This window comes from Anomaloglossus baeobatrachus, chromosome 7 (assembly GCF_048569485.1).
Source record: "Anomaloglossus baeobatrachus isolate aAnoBae1 chromosome 7, aAnoBae1.hap1, whole genome shotgun sequence".
NCBI lineage: Eukaryota > Metazoa > Chordata > Amphibia > Anura > Aromobatidae > Anomaloglossus > Anomaloglossus baeobatrachus.
The window spans coordinates 165,177,509-165,194,911 of record NC_134359.1 but is presented as its reverse complement, the minus strand read 5'-3'; the positions used below and the strand labels follow the sequence as shown (position 1 = coordinate 165,194,911).

The following is a 17,403-nucleotide window of genomic DNA, read 5'->3' as shown; positions in this document are numbered from 1 at the left end:
GACATGATTAATCTAGGACTTATTGGCAGCTATGGGCTGCCAATAACTCCTTATTACCCCGATTTGCCAACGCACCAGGGTAAATCGGGAAGAGCCGGGTACAGTCCCAGAACTGTCGCATATAATGTATGCGGCAATTCTGGGCGGCTGTTGGCTGATATTGTTAGGGTGGGGGGCTCCCCATAACGTGGAGCTCCCCATCCTGAGAATACCAGCCTTCAGCCGTATGGCTTTATCTGGCTGGTATTAAAATTGGGGGGGACCGCACACCATTTTTTTTTAATTATTTATTTATTTATTTCACTGCACAGTATAGACCCGCCCACCGGCTGCTGTGATTGGGTGCAGTGAGACACCTGTCACTCAGCGTGGGGGCGTGTCTCACTGCAACCAATCATAGGCGCCTGTGGGCGGGGAAAGCAGGGAATACGAGATTCTTTAATGAGCGGCCGGCTTTTTCAAAATAGTAAAAGCCGCCGGAGCAGTGAGAAAGCCGTGCAGCGCCGCACCGGGGGATCGGGGAACGGTGAGTATGAGAGAGGGGTGGAAACTGACTGACAGACTGTGAGAGAGGGACAGAGATAGTGACGGACCGACAGAGAGAGAATAGAGACCGAGAGGGAGAGACCGACTGACAGGGAATAGTGATTGACAGACATTGGGAGACATCGCTCGTTTCCAGTGTTTTAGGAAACATGCGAGAAATGTATTTAGAAAATCGGATGTCACTAAGATGGTGTGAGTGCCGTCCCGTGACATCCGATTTTTTACACGCTCCCATAGACTTGCATTGGAGAAACTCGCAGTAGAAACTCGCAAAAAAGCAGCATGCTGCGATTTTTTTCTCGGTCCGATTTGGACTGAGAAAAAAAATCGCAGATGAGAGCTGAATCATTCACTAACATGTGTCCGATTCCAATGCGAGTTTTTCTCGCATTGCTCTACTGCGAGAAACTCGCAAGTGAGAAGCAGCCCTAATGCTCCAACAATCCACAGCATGGAGAAAAAAAATGGAACACTCCAGCCCAATGTGGGGAACAATCTGAAGTGAGAAGCTTGCAAGCCGTATTCTGGATTACAGACTATGCATCAGCTTTATTGCAGCAGAGTATTAATTACATTCCTGGTACATCCAAAAATATGTTAATTTTTCCTATGTGTTTCAGACTAAGGCTATGTGCGCACGTGTGCGCTCTGCACCGCACAAAAAAGGTCCGCTGCAGAGCGCAGCTGAAAAGCTGTGTGTTCTGAAGCGCCTGATGCCTGCAGAATTCATGCGCTCTGCATGCTGCCGCTCCCTATAGACAGCATGCAAAGTGCACAAGAGTGACATGTCACTTCTTAGAACGCACGCTTCGGGCAGCAGCCGAATCGCTGCGTTCTAATACGCCACGTGCGCACGTCTCCTGCACAATCTTCATAGATTGTGCTGGGGACGCAGGACGCATGCAGTTACGCTGCAGTGCAATACGCAGCGTAACTGCATGCAAATACGCAACGTGCGCACATAGCCTAAAACTTATTTATCGATAATGATAAGAACGGCGTTTTAGTCTGAAATGCATAGGTAACAATTACATTTTTTGGCTGTACCGGGAATATAATTTTAACTCTGCTGGAATAAAATCTATACATAGCTTTTAATCCGGACTACGGCTTGGAAAGCTTCTTACTTCACAAAACCATATCCCCAATATATACACAATACACGTTCAAGTGCACTTACTTCGGTGCTGTCCTTAGTCACAGACTTTACAGCTCCTCTGTCCACAGAATGGAAGTTTATGGAGGGTCATATACCCAAACAAGTCCATCAGTGTCATATTTTTCTATTGGAGGAGGTTTGGTCCCAAGATCCTCCACCAATAGCCATTGTAAGGACAGAAGTGCTGGTCAAATTGTGAGGAAAAACTACTAAAAGTGTAGAAGAGTATGTAATACTTAGATATTAGAAAATTACAAAATCATTTACACAACACAACTTTTAAAGTAAAGCTTATAGTGGCCAACACTTTGAAATGTATGTTCACTTCACAAGAAAAGGCAGAATCCAATCATCCATGTGAAGGCATATGTTGGGGCCCAAGCCTGGCACAGCCCAAGCACAGCTTACTGCCCTCTATTGTCTTCTTCTAAGCAACTTTTGCTGCAAGAACATACAACCACAAAGAGCAAAAGGAGTTAGAGAGGAACGCCAGCATACTGAAGTAGAAGCTGTGCAGGGAAATTAGTGCTGCAGTTACAAAAATTGCCATTACATAGAGCCCCTCTCCTGTCTGGGGATGCTTTATTTATTAATAAAACAGTGAGTGGCCCCAGTCTGGTGATTTTTCAAAAACATAATCTAATACCAAAACTTTGCAGAAGGAGGCCTAATGTCCCCCAAAAGTGCCCAACTTTGTAGCAAACAGTCCCGAACCGCCAGGTTGATGGGATTCTGACACGCAGAGCGGGATCCCGCAACCCTCAGCAGCCCCTCTCACAGTAAAAAAGAAAAATCTTTCCACTAACCCAGCGTTATCATGTACTTTACTAATATGTTATCAAGTAACATCAGTACAGCAGTTACCATTCGATAACAGCTTAAAAGGATCGGAAACATGAAGCGAAATTAATAGATTATCCCCAATGAAGCAGCTTGCAGCTGCTTCTTTCTGTGAGGTAACATATTTACTTGTCGCTTATCACAGGAGCAGGCATTTCTGCCATACAGGGAATTGTGTTACTTTACAAAAAGTAGCAACTGATAGCCCTTGCTGTGTGGTCAGCAAGCTTCCTCCCCGGCCCAGGAGGTGAGGTGTGGTGTGTGCAGGGCCGGCGTCAGCATCCGGTCAAATGCCGGGGCCCTGGGCTGCCGGGGGGCCCACTCGCGGTGGCAGGAGTGGCGTACGACTACTCGGGGGCCCGGTGGCCACGCTGTCACCGGCCTCCCCCCTGCCGAGGATCGCGCTTTCAATTCTTTCAGCATCGCAGTTGCCGATACAATTGAAAGCAATGATGAGAGACGGAGCAGCGCGTTCCTTCTCTCATCATTCTCCCCGCTGTGTCTGGAGTGTCGGCGCTCTGACAGCTCGGCAGCGGAGTGCAGTGACGTCATCACTGCGCGCCTGCAGTGAGGTCAGAGCGAGCGACAGCAGTGGATGTGCCAAGGATACCGGAGCAGCGGGGGAACGAGGAGAAGCGAATATGTACTAGTCACTGTGGCCAGACGACCACGAGGGCTATATACTACATGAAGGTGCCTAATGCTATCTGGCTCTGCACTATGCTGTATAGGGCTGTATGCTACATGAAGGTGCCTAATGCTATCTGGGTCTGCACTGTGCTATATAGGGCTGTATACTACATGAAGGTGCCTAATGCTATCTGGCTCAGCACTATGCTATATAGGGCTGTATACTACATGAAGGTGACTAATGCTATATGGGTCTGCATGGTGCTATATGATGACTGTTTAATGTTATATGGAGGTTGCATAGTGCCATATGGGGTCTGCATAATGCTACATGGGTCTACATAATACTATATGGAGGACTATGGGGGCTTCATAACACTATATGGAGGAATATGGGGGCTGCATACTACTATACCCCAGGAGTTGTAGGTCCCCCCCACCCCAGAGCTGTATACCCCCAGAGCTGCATGTAACCCCCCCACCTCAGAGCTGTTTGTCCCCCCACCTCAGAGCCACTGCCCCCCTCTAGAGCCGTATACCTTTCCTCAGTAATGTGTATGTCCCCAGCCTCTCTTGTGATGTATATACAGCAGTGTTAGTGTTCTCTATGTGCGGCCATGTCTGTTAGTGGCAGCCACCAATCAGCGTGGCACAGACACATGCCCAGGAGGAGCTGGATGGACACAAGCAGGGAGGTGAATGAGGCTGTTGCCGGCTTCCCAATATTAGAAATATCTCTAATGTGTCTGTGTGTGCATGTATGATGTGTATATCAATGTATGTCAGTGTATATGACTGTGTCTAGATTTATGTATGTTTATATATATGTTTTTGTGAATTTCTCTTTAAATATACATGTGTACGTATGCCTGTATGTTTATGTATCTTTGCATGTCTATGTGTGGAAGGGGCCCACTGAGACTTTTCGCCCAGGGCCCACAAAAACCTGGAGCCAGCCCTGGGTGTGTGCCAACCATGTTCCTGCATGCTCACATACAGACATTCCAGATACAAACCAGCGGTACCTTAGATGATTCCAGCACAGGATCCCTTTTTTCTTCTAATTATGTAACAGTTTATTATTCCAAGATCTATTGATTAAAATGTAATTTTTTTCAAGGGACAACAAGATTTTGCCATTTCATTGTTCGAGCAGCTGTGGCGGGTGGTGGGATCCCACTTTGCATGCAGAGATCAAACAAACCGGAATGAAGTTCAAGCCTGAAGTTGGAACCTTTCTAGGGGCATTATGGTTCCTTCTGCAAAGGTTTGGTACTGAAATATCTAGTACAATCACCAGTGAGGCTATAAACTGGTTTCATAAATAAAATTTCAGCCCCAGATTGGTGATCGCAAAGTTTCATAACAAACATTGATAGACCGCCAATAACAGCGTTTCTGTTGCGGTTTTATTCCTTACCTTGAGCGACTGAATCTGACTGCACATCTCCATCATAGTTCTTACAGGCCCAGATAAAGCCGCCTTCAGATTTCATCGCTTGAGCCACCATATCATCTATAAGCCTGTGCTCATACCAAATCTTTTTCTCTTCAAACTGGGATTTGTATTGTCTGTAGGTAAACGAATAACATGTGAAATGCCCCATATTATACATGTCAGCCACCAGATTCAGCTTGGAAACACTGGGTGACTGTACAATCAGAAGTATCATGTGTTGTTAGTATCCCTTCGACACCTTGTACATGGCAGTTATGTCATACAGAAGAGCGTCAGCCATGTGAACGCCAATCACCACCGGGCCAGGAAAGCGCAGGGGAATGATCGCACATGTATGAAGGGGGTCGCATCCCAATAATCAGCAGTTCATCTTAGTATTGGAATTAGTGATTATTACATTGTGCCTTCAGTTAAAAATGAAAAGTTATATTGTGCAGTACTTGCAATATGTTTTAACCCTTTCCCTCTGCAGATAATTTGGGGTTTTGTCCTTTTTTCCTCCCCTTCTTCTAATTGTTATCACTTTTTTTTTTATTTTTCCCTTCATGTATTTGTATGAGGGCTTGTTTATTGCAGGAAGAGTTGTATTTTTGAATGACACCATTGATTGCACCATACAATGTTCTGGAAAACAGTCAGAAAAGGAGGAAATGTGGTGAAATTGTAAAATTTAAAATTGTGGGTTTTTTCCATTTTGGTTTTTACAAAAATTGTGGAAAACAATTACACCAAATCATGATGCTCCCGGTCAGTACAATTACGGTGACACAAAACTTGTCTAGATTTTTTGTTTTCATTTCATTGATGAAAAAAATTCCTGAAGTTTGGTAAAAAAAATTTTTTTTGCTTTTCACACCACTTTCCGAGATGTGTAACATTTTTATATTTTCTTTAATTGAGCTGGATGATAAACTGATATTTTATTGACACCATTTTGGGTTACATACGAGGTTTTCATCCATTTTTATTACCGTACATATTTTTTTTAAAAAAGGAGGGTTGACAGAAAAAATAAAAAAAAAAAACCACATTTCTGGTGTTTTGATTTTTTTTTTTCCTTTTTACAGCGTTCACTGATCAGTTAATTATTCACCTGTACAGGGCACCGATGGGAGTGAGTAAGCGCCATCAGAGAATGACAGCAGCATTTAAGTGGTTAACAATCGTGATTGGAGCTCACCTCCTGCCATGGCTGTTAGAGACACATGCCAGCTATCTAATATACCTGATATCTGCCACAACTGAGCCCCCTCCACATATGAGAACCCCCACCATCAGGTACATGTATGTTATATTGTGACAAGAGCTTAACAAGGCTTTCCACTTTCAGAAAAGAGGACACCAAGCGCATGCTATATGTCAAATAAACAAAATGGTACTCATTTCATTATTATCTTACATTGCTACAAGCGTTTGGGGTTCACCTTTCTGAAATGGTTGTCTAGTTCATTAGTAAAGTCCTTGCCTTTACAGCGTCAGTAACGCTCCGGTGGCAGACAGTCCTCCGCACGGTGTCCTATACATCTGTATCTGAAACGCTAAGGATTACAATAGTAGTAGCACAGTCATTTAATGGAACCAAGCCTCAACTATGCTGTGCAAAATCAGTGGAAAAAAGAAAACATTACTTATATCTGTGATGAAATATCCAACCATGTGATCAGAATTGTGGATCCCTGTCTCATGTATTGCATAATGCTGGTATTTGCGATCGGAGCCACCGGTCAATACCTGGCACATATGTGCATCCTGAACGCAGGGTTTCTCTTATTCACATAGCCATTTAGTACTGCAGAATGTGAGTTCTCATTCATAACTGGGGGGTCAGATTTTAATACAGTCAGCAATTGGCACTTTCATCACATGAAAGTCTAGTAGGATATTGGGTGAAAAGAATACATACTTCTCATAGATTTCCTGGAAAATGTCCTTGAAACGTCCATCATATCGCTTGAGGATAGTGTTTTTGGTGCTCATATAGAGAGGCCAACTTTTAACTAATGCCATCTGGAAGGAGCTGTGGGCAAAATCTCTAATGGATTGGTCAGTGTTATACATGCCAAGGGCAACACCTCCGCAGTCTGCAGAACAAGAAAAACTGATGAGAAAAAGTGTCCTGACAGTTTCATACACAGGGGCCAGCCCTAGTGCAGTGACACAACGGGGGCCAGCCCTAGTGCAGTGACACAATGGGAGCCAGCCCTAGTGCAGTCACACAACGGGGGCCAGCCCTAGTGCAGTCACACAACGGGGGCCAGCCCTAGTGCAGTCACACAACGGGGGCCAGCCCTAGTGCAGTCACACAACGGGGGCCAGCCCTAGTGCAGTCACACAACGGGGGCCAGCCCTAGTGCAGTCACACAACGGGGGCCAGCCCTAGTGTAGTCACACAACGGGGACCAGCCCTAGTGCAGTCACACAACAGGGGCCAACCCTAGTGCAGTCACACAACGGGGGCCAGCCCTAGTGCAGTCACATAACGGGGGCCAGCCCTAGTGCAGTCACGCAACGGGGGTAGACATTTCTTTCAGTGATGAGTTTAGACAAAAAGCACTTTAGGCAATGTAAGTAATAAAACCTAGATGTCAAAGCTGTGACCTTGTGAACATAGCTTTAGCGTCTTGTCCCTAGAGGTGAGGAAGTCTTTTGAAATGTGAATTTGCCCTATTTGGGACATTTGCAGCAAATTGAAAGTACTCCAAAGCCTCTAGCTGCCCTTAAAAACCTGTATGACTATTCTCTTTACTTCATACATTAATCTTCCTCACTGTTCTGCTGTCTCACAATATCTGTACAATTTAGCAGTGTTTTATGGCTTTTACTTCCTATAGCTAAGTTATTACATATGAAGTCCTCTCATTAGCTAAATTCACCACAAAATGGCTGCTGCATTCCCTGTCTCTGCTTTCATACAGGCTATAATAGTGTCTCCTGATTAGCTGTGCGATACCATGTGATGTGACACCTGCAAGGTATTCTGGGAAGTCCACTAGCTGATGTAATCTTCCGCAATATGAACAATAGTGGCAGCCATTTAGGAAATAGGAAAATTCACGCAAAGTGATACAAAAAATGTTTGCTGGGTTCAGCGAAAGTCTAAAAATTGTATACAACCCATTTTGTATTGAATGGCTATGCTCAACTCTACATGACACTAAAGTTACTGTAATCAGAGGAGAATCATGTTTAGTGTAAATACGCCTTTGTTTGGCTTGTAGTGGTGTCTACATGCTTCACAGCTTGTATAGGATAAAAAAGCCCGCTTATAGTTTGGTCCCACAATAAGTGAAAACTAACCTTCAAAATTGTGTACAACATATTTTATTTGTTCACCACCATTTTTAGGAGTGAATGATAATTCTACCATGCCGGGCCCAGGGACGACAAAGTCAGTGGCTCTGTACTGGAATTAAGACAAATAATAATAAAGCGAACATAAGAAAATGTCACGTGAAAAATTACATAACACTATTTGCATTTTATTCTTTACACTGTAAGTAGAGACTAGTGAATTGAAAAAATAAAAAATTACTTCAAGTGATTCCTGAAAGGCCAGAGAGGGGTTAAAGAGAAGAAAAAAATATATTTATACCTATTCTGAGCACTCCCTGTCCTACCGCCATTGGTCATCCGATTGACTCATCTTCCTGCCGGCTGGGTCTTCCACTCACTAGGCCCCTGCTGTCACATGGGCAGTGTGTGTGTTAATGCTATGTAATGCGCCCTGTGCGATGACGTGGGGCCTAGTGAACAGAAGACCCATCTTGAAGAAAGGTAGAAAAAAAAAATAAACTAGCGGTTTTGTGGACCATTAGAAGAGAGACCGGTACGGAGAAGGCCTTATGAAAGTTATAGCTCATCTACAACTCTTTAGATGGATTCTAGTGAACACGTTCTACCAATCATACAGCGTCTATAGGCGATATGAAACGCTTCCTAGCAGGTAGCTCCTATATATTACTCCTGCCAGCCTGCACTAGAACTTGACACGATTAGCAAGTGCTGCTCAGCATTTAGCAGTGTGCTACCTGCGGCTCAGCGACTAGCGCCCTTCAACTACAAAACATGCAGCCTCACCTGATCCCCATAAGCGTGACGCCCAATAATTATGGGCTTGACCCATCCAGAGACGAGCCGGGGGATGTTCTTGCAGATGATGGCCTCTCTAAATACAGTGCCTCCCAGAATATTTCGGATGGTTCCATTTGGGGACTTCCACATTTGCTTCAATTTAAATTCTTCCACTCTCTTCTCATCGGGTGTAATGGTGGCACACTTGATTCCAACATTGTATTTTTTAATTGCTTCGGCTGCTTCAATTGTGACCTTGTCATCCGTTAAATCCCGATTCTCCATACCAAGATCATAGCTACGAAGACAGAGAAGTTAGGATAATGGATGTGATAATGAATTCTCTGCCCCATAATAGAATCTCCAAACATTACAATATCTTCAAGGAGCTTTATATTTTACAAGTAAAAACAGAGCATAAGAGGAAATAATTATAAAAATCAGCAGAGATCCATTGTATGTGCATGGGGTCAATGTTACTCACTGTATACGCATAATGGTACAGTTCCTTTACGTGGACAAACACAAAGTGCATTTACACTGCGCAGTGAATAGTGGGAAACAACTGCCGACTGGCAAAATGCTTTGCGGTCGGCAGCGGTTTAATAGACTGGTTCCGGCATTGGGTGGGCTCTGAACAATCTGTAATAAGTGAGAACGATCCGCTTTGTACAGGACTATGTCCTGCCAAGAACAATATATCTAGTACAAACCAAAAGATAAAAAGATAAATTTCAGCAGATGAACAAATTATGCTTGGCCATCGGGTGATTGGCAGCCACCACTTTTAGACTGTGATCATAAAACAACCGATCCTATGAACGCTCGGTCACATTCACTGAACAGTCTAAATGGGCCTCCTTTACATCAGTGTATACAAGACATTAGGCACGGTCAGCTGGTGCCTATTGGGAGTAAGAGTTCTCACTACCTGACATTCATTATCTCCGTGGTCAAAAACATACTGGCGATAATGGAGTCTTGCCGTTTACCAATATCATGTAAAAGAGGGTGTCCAAGTTAATCAAACATCAGCCCACGGACAGCTATACAGCTAAAATCAGTAATTAAGATTTGCCCAGCCTTTTACGGTCTGCTGTACTCACTCCTCATCTCAAAATTCATCCAGCCAGTTTTATGCTTATATTGGATGCAGCCGTCACAGTCCATGTAACGGCTGCAGCCGGTCACTGGCCTCAGAAGTCTTGTGTCAGATACCTCTGAGGCCACTGATTGGCTGCAATGGTCACATCGGGTAATATGCAGTGACAGCGGCAGCTGATGGAAACAAAAGACCAGTGAGGAGAATAAGGGATGCAGAGCTGGTATGGCTGGGATCAAATGGTGGAGTATATCCGAGCAGAAGATCAGAGGGGAGAATAAGGGATGCAGAGCTGGCATGGCTGGGATGAAAAGGTGGAGTATATCAGACTTTTTTTTTTATCTTAGCAGTTTTGCTGCTTGTGGCATGGTTTTTAATGAACTCAGATATCCCCTTCAGCTAAACTTTATCATCTGTGTATAGTTAGACAGCAGAAAAAACAAGGAAAGGTGTGAAAAGTGCATGTACTGAATGGATACAGCTAGTATCAATGTATCACCTACTATAGTCTACAGACCGGAATAACTATCATTTCAATGAGGAAAAAGTCCCTGGTACCTCCCAGTTTTTCTTTCATAACTTCATTTTTTTCGAGGGGGGGGGGGGGGGAGAGAAAAAAAAGGAAAAACAGCTCAAGAATTAGCACCAACATCCCAGCGCACACTCCAGATTAAAGAGGGTGTCCAATAACTAAAAATGCCCTTTTATATAAATCGATTTTTAAGCCTTAATAACATTTGCAATTTACTTTAGTATAACAGTCTCTACTATTCTCCCTATACAGATCATCCCTGTATGAACTTATTTTTCTTTTTTACCGAAACATTTTATTTCAGGGACGTCCATAACGCTGCTGTCACTAGCCAAATCAGTCACCTGCATCTTCTAATGATGTTCAGAATCAATTGTGGCGATAGAGGCAGAAAGAAGCAACCGCAGAGTCCATCAACACTGCTTCACTTTTTCCGTCCATGCCATCCCTCATTTTCTGTCCCCACTAACACACAATTTTTATCGCTATCAGCTCGTCCGTTGTGATGACACAATCAGGGGAAGTGATAGAGCTCACTCACACCACTGTATAACATGGAAATGTGGCATCCTGCCGTTATGTAGTGTGAGGTATCAACCGGCTGTATTACAAAGGGCCGGTATGTTTTGCAGAAGCATGGGTGCTCTGCAATGTGAAGCTGGCTGGGACCTGTGGTTCCACAGGATTGCATTACATGTAGAGCCATGGAAGGGTGTGTGATGCTGATTACACACGCCTTACCACCTGTGGGTGTGGCTCCATGGGTTAAAGCAATCCTGTCTCTGAACCTGGGAGAAGTGTGTCTAGGGCAGTCTAGAGAGAGGCTGGCTCTAGATGTCCAGTGTGTGGACTGGAAACAAGTTAGAGCAGAGCCAGGAGCTCTGGGTGTTTCAGCCTGCATGGAGGCTGATCACAAGGCTCTGATATAGAGTCTGAGGTGAGTGCAGCCAGGCCAGGGCTGTAGGGCCGAATCTCTCCAGGAGGAGAGACAGACAGGGGTCTGCAGAGGGCCCTGGGTGCTGGAAGGAACCTTGGCTAGAGTTGTACGCTGGCAGGAGCCAGAGAGTGGGGAAGTTGCTAAACTTCCATTATGGACTTATTGTTTATGTTTGAGGGCAGTTTATGCTGAGTGTTTTTAATAAACTGCCAGAATTTCTATGAAGAGACTGTGTACATGTGTTGCTGAAGCTACCTCACACCGCTGCAAGCGAGTGAAACCCCCACGTTGCAGGGCGCAACGTTACATATGGTGGAGAATGTGGGCATGCGGTCTGGTTGCTAGGGGCAACGGCATAGGACATATTCCTGTGGATACGGACTGCTTGCTGTGGATCGGCGGGTCCACGAAAAATTTTTTGAAGCGGTTTACGGTGGATCGGCGGGTCCACGAAAATTGTCTGCGCACTCAAGCAGCTGGCGGTGGATCGGCGGGTCCACGAACAGGGACAGCGTGCTCCAGCTGCTGGCGGTGAATCAGTGGGTCTGCCGTGGCGAGAGACCAGTGACTGGAGGATTCCAGGCCGGCCGGAATTGCGAGGACCTGCTTGGTGAGCAGTGATACACCACAGGCTGGAGACCCAGGTTGTACGGGCGGTACAACCTGGAAAGGTTAGTGGTTATCTAACCCCCCCCCCCTGTCTTTGACCACCGGGTATTACCCATTGGAGCGCCCCTCCTGTGCCTCTTTTTCGTTACAGCATGGAGGAGCTCCTGAACCAGCTGCTGCAGAGCCAGCAGCACCAACAGCATGTGCCTGGAGGTCCAGTGACAGCAGTGGGGGCTAAAAGCCAAAAAGAGGGAATGGTCCCTGCGGACGTTGTGGAGGAGCTGTACCAGTTCCTGGTCCAGGGACAGCAGGAGCTGTCAGTGTGTAGCGATGTCGCAGCCATGGACCAGTTTGAGCGTTCCCTTCGGGGGCCAGTATGGACACTGGGTGCCCAGGGAGACAAGGGCAAACGGTGTGAACTGGGGGCTAAGGACATTGCATGGAAACCGCAAAAGGGGGCGGAGTCCCAGAAGGGAATAGTTGCCCATAAGGGGGTGGTTGCCCATAAGGGGGTGGTTGCCCATAAAGGGGTGGTTGCCCATAAGGGGGTGGAGTCCCATAAAGGGGTGGTTGCCTATAAGAGGATGGAGTCCCAGAAAGCGGTGGTCCCCCAAAAGGGTGCGGAGCATCCCAAATCCAAGGGTGAAGTGGCGCAGATGGACTGTTGCCAGGGACAACAGTGTTCATGCCACAAGTGTCCTGTTTGCAATATAGACCACCCATCCGACGAGAAGCCACGTCTGTGTTCCGTGGAAGTGGATGGGGAATCTGTAACAGGAGTCGTAGACTCAAGGAGCTTGGTGACCCTGGTGAGGGCCACCTCTGATGTCCACTTGATTCCTGGAAGGAAGATCCACGTCGGCTGCACCCACAGTATTGAGACAGAATACCCGGTCTCCAGCGTGGTCATTAAGACAGCCTGGGACAGTGGTTCTCATGATGTTGGAGTAGTCTCAGATTTACTGCACCCAATTATTATAGGTTGGGACTCTAAATTATTTGTGCACTTGTGGAAGCAGGGGGACGTATACGGTTGCTTGTGTAAGAGCCGGAACAGCCCAAAGGAAACCCCACCACATTGGGAGGTGAAAAGGGGTCCTTGTTGTGCAGTTATGTGTGGTAAGGAGGAGATAGCACCTCCTAAAATTGACTGTCCTAAGTTAGGGGTGACCAAAGAAAATGATGGACGGACCCAACTTAGTGTCATAAGGACTAAGGGAATAACCGATAGTGTGACCGTTAAAAACGGGGTAGCTCCAGAAAGGGAGGCAGATATCTGGTTAAGTGGGGACATGATAGTCCAGGATGCCAGGGGGAGTGATTATGACTCCAGTAAAGACACTGACTCTAGTAAGGTGACAAACGAGTACAGTGTGGTACAGATGGGCGAGAAGGGCAAAACTTCCTCCCGACGCCGAAGACGTAATAAGCGCCGAGAGGGGGCACAGTGTAGGCCGTCTGAGGGTGCAGAGAAAGTGATATGCCTGGTTAATGAAAACATGGTGCTAGTAACACCTGCTACGGAAGAGTCAGACAGTGATATCCTGCAAAAGAAAGAGGAATCAAAGACTGAACTGACACATTGTCACGACAGAAACCAGCAGGGTGAAATTGCAGGGGAGGAACCGACCAAAGACGTAATGGCGGTGTCTCCTATAATTTCCATGCATGAAGCTGGAAGTCTGTTGGATGATAGCGCTGTACGAGATGACATCCTACAGAACAATATAGGAGAAGGAATCCAGGGCAGTGTTGGTGGAGTACAAATCCACAAAGGTCATGGTGAGCAGACTGGTAAGCTACCCAGTGGTGAAGTGATGAATGTTGAAAATGGTGCCAAGGTTCTAAGAAGAACAGAGTACCGTGCTGAAGGGCGTAACACCCTGGTAGAAGGCGATGCTGTAAATGCCCAAGAGAAGGCAGAGGGTGACACTGCAGAGACCCAAGTGGAAGTTGGAGGGAATGCAGTGAAGTCCCAAGACACAGCAGGTGCTGTAAAAGCGGAAAGAGCCTCTGAGGAAGAGGTGAAGTCTGGACATGAGGTCTCATCCAGGACTGGGAGCCTGCCTGACCTGCTTGGTAAAACTACGATGGAGGATATAGAGAAGGTCCTGGGTAAGGAGTGTAAGAAACCCAAACGTTCTGAAGCTGAGATGGAAGAAGCCTCAGAAATAGTGTGTCGTAGACCAGAGAGGTCCGCAAGTGAAGACTCATTCAAGAGGATGAGCAAAGACCATCTGCAACAAGAGATACTTCTTAGGCAGGCTACTGAGAGTCGAGTAAGGGAGCTGGAGAAAGAAGTGGCTGAGCTCCGAAGTCGCTTGGCAGAGTACCAGTCCAAGTCCCAGGGAGCCTTGGAGCAGATGGAGCAGCGAGTGTCAATCCTGACCAAACATGTTGAAGCAGGGGAGGCCCAAAGAGAGCTGACTTTGGAAGCTAAACTTGACAAGCATGTGGCAGGGATGAATGAGACTTCTGTAGTCAAGTGCATGGTGGATATACCTAAGGACTTAAGAGAAGCGTGTGCCACCGAGTGCATGCATGACGAATTTAAGAGAGCTGTGGAAGCGTGTGAGGTCTACTGTACCCCAGGGGCTGAACAGTTAGTGATATTGTCCACCAGTGAAATTACTGGGCAGCGGGTGGCTATTCTAAAGGACATGCACTTCAGATGTGTTCGTATGAAGTGGCAGGTCCAACTGCAAAAGGAAGAAGCCACTAGACAGCTAGCGTATAAAAGGAAAAATCAGAGTCTGGCGGAAGATATTGTCCAAGTACCCCGGGCTCTGGTGGGGAGAGTCATTGGAAAAACCGGACGAGTCATGCAAGAGATGGTGAATAAATCAGGATTGGTGAGATTAAGAATCCCTGCTGCTAATGAGAGCAAGATACCCAGGGAAGCTGGTATGGTTCCGTTCGTCTGTGTCGGGACTGTAGAGAGTCTTGGAAACATTCGAAGCCTTATTGAATATCGGGTACACCATGTACGTGACATGGAGCGGTTGTGGCAAGAAAACCTGAAAATTAAGGAGCAGCTTCGCCAACTGTGTGGGGGACAGCAGCCGTCTTCCACCCGTTGTTCAGGGGAAAGAAGTGGAAGATGGCGTGTCGGTCCAGTAGTTCAGACGCGCGATAAAAGGAATCGCCGACAGAGTGGTAACCTACGATGTACTGTAGATAGTGGCCGCTATGAGCTTAGAGTTCCCGACAGTAGCCTTGGGGGTACTCAAGAAAGCCTAGGTTCGGACAAGACTGTAGGTTTGACTGGGGACATGTCTCTCTACTACGGTGACCCTGGGAGGGGGTCAGGGAGAGAACGGTCTGGAAATGGGACGTCCTTTAACCCTAGGTTGACCAGACAGGGTTTGGTGACAGTGTCGGGCGATGCCTCAGGGACTACTGCTCTTGGACGGCCCTCTCAACTGGTGGGGCATGGCAACGGGGATGCCCTGTCTCGCGGCCCCAGGTCGTTGGCAAGTGTTCTCCCCTACGGGTTTGAACAGAGGGGGAGGGTATGTGAGGTATCAACCGGCTGTATTACAAAGGGCCGGTATGTTTTGCAGAAGCATGGGTGCTCTGCAATGTGAAGCTGGCTGGGACCTGTGGTTCCACAGGATTGCATTACATGTAGAGCCATGGAAGGGTGTGTGATGCTGATTACACACGCCTTACCACCTGTGGGTGTGGCTCCATGGGTTAAAGCAATCCTGTCTCTGAACCTGGGAGAAGTGTGTCTAGGGCAGTCTAGAGAGAGGCTGGCTCTAGATGTCCAGTGTGTGGACTGGAAACAAGTTAGAGCAGAGCCAGGAGCTCTGGGTGTTTCAGCCTGCATGGAGGCTGATCACAAGGCTCTGATATAGAGTCTGAGGTGAGTGCAGCCAGGCCAGGGCTGTAGGGCCGAATCTCTCCAGGAGGAGAGACAGACAGGGGTCTGCAGAGGGCCCTGGGTGCTGGAAGGAACCTTGGCTAGAGTTGTACGCTGGCAGGAGCCAGAGAGTGGGGAAGTTGCTAAACTTCCATTATGGACTTATTGTTTATGTTTGAGGGCAGTTTATGCTGAGTGTTTTTAATAAACTGCCAGAATTTCTATGAAGAGACTGTGTACATGTGTTGCTGAAGCTACCTCACACCGCTGCAAGCGAGTGAAACCCCCACGTTGCAGGGCGCAACGTTACAGTAGCCACAATAATATCTGGCTGGTGCAGTAAGGGATTTCCACATTGGAAGTACGCACATACAACACTTCCACCCCAGGCCTGAAGGGGAAGCTCTACTTAACTGACGTCAGGCGTACTGGCTGATGTCCATTGAAGTCTCCTAGAAATTCAGCTGCTGGGAGCAGAGAGAGGCAGTTAAAACCGGTCGGGTCCAGTGCAGGACTGACAGAGGAAGCAACCTGAAAATTGTGCTGTTTTGGGCCAATACCAGGGGAAATAGCCTGGCAGTGAGAGGAATCCTGAGTGAGGGTCAGAAGCAAGGCGAGATAGAGAAGGGGTTAAGGAACCAGTTCGGTACACCCCAGAAGAATCAACCTGGACACCGGAGTCCGAGTCTGCACAGGTTTAGTCAGGCCCAGCAGAAAAGTCCGGAAGGCGAGGGGGACTTCAGTCTCCCAGCACAGAAGCACAGCCATCAACAGAGCCAGGGACCGCAGCAGAGTTAGTGGTACCCAGCAGAACGGTTCATTATGCCTGCTATACAAGTGAGAGACACAAGAGAGGTGAGGGCCAGGTTTGAAACAGCCGAGGACTTAAAAACAGACACACAGCAATAAGGAGGCCTCATAACTCTCAGATATGGAAATCCCAACTGCCACCTGACCACCCGGACGGCGCGCGCGTGCGTGCGTGCGTGCGTGCCGCTCACCAAAAAGCCGGCTCATTCGGATCGTTCTCGGCTCCTTATTAAATATGTGTTCACCCCCGGTGAACACATATTTAAGATTACAGTAACGCCACTGAAACCACGCCCACCCGTGGCTAAACCCCGCCCCACTTACAAGGGAACAATTAGATTGCTGAGTGGGCGGGGTTTAGCCATGGGTGGGCGTGGTTTCAGCGGCGAAAAGAGCTGTTTAGCAATTTTAGTGGCTCACTTTGGTGATCCAGCTCCTATCGTTCACAGCAGGGAGCCGGATCTTTGTGTCGGATCGTTCGTGACCGACACATCACTACTATAGACTGTTTGCCTGAACATGGGGAGCCACATCTCAGTGGCCTTGAAGAGACAGATCTCAAGACTTGTGTGGTAAGCTGTCTCCCTGTGTGTGAAATCTCGATCTTTTCCAAGGGTCCCGCTTCACCTGTGGGGAGCAATAATACCCCAGCTGCGCCATCACCACCTGCCCCGGGAAACACGCAGCGCAGCGGCGGCCCACATAGCCGCAAAACCACAGGTGGCGTCACAAACTTTATTCCACTGTAAATATAATCATCATCTCCTTTATTTAAAAGACACGGCCAGGGTCACAGAGCCGAACCCCACCACGGCTGACATCCCCGGACTAGTCCGGCCCGGT

General features: G+C 47.2%; 1 protein-coding gene across 2 annotated transcripts in view; it reads right to left on the bottom strand.

Annotated features, from left to right (window-relative positions):
- The window catches only part of IDH1 (isocitrate dehydrogenase (NADP(+)) 1), a 112,969-nt gene that overhangs the window by 13,760 nt on the left and 81,806 nt on the right, over positions 1 to 17,403 (bottom strand). For both annotated transcript variants that reach the window (XM_075317794.1, XM_075317795.1), the window contains exons 3-6: positions 8,712 to 9,003; positions 7,932 to 8,037; positions 6,538 to 6,715; positions 4,596 to 4,747 (exon numbers count right to left, since the gene is read on the bottom strand). In XM_075317794.1, the coding sequence (XP_075173909.1) occupies positions 4,596 to 4,747; positions 6,538 to 6,715; positions 7,932 to 8,037; positions 8,712 to 9,003 (728 nt within the window). The remainder of the gene's footprint in view (positions 1 to 4,595; positions 4,748 to 6,537; positions 6,716 to 7,931; positions 8,038 to 8,711; positions 9,004 to 17,403) is intronic.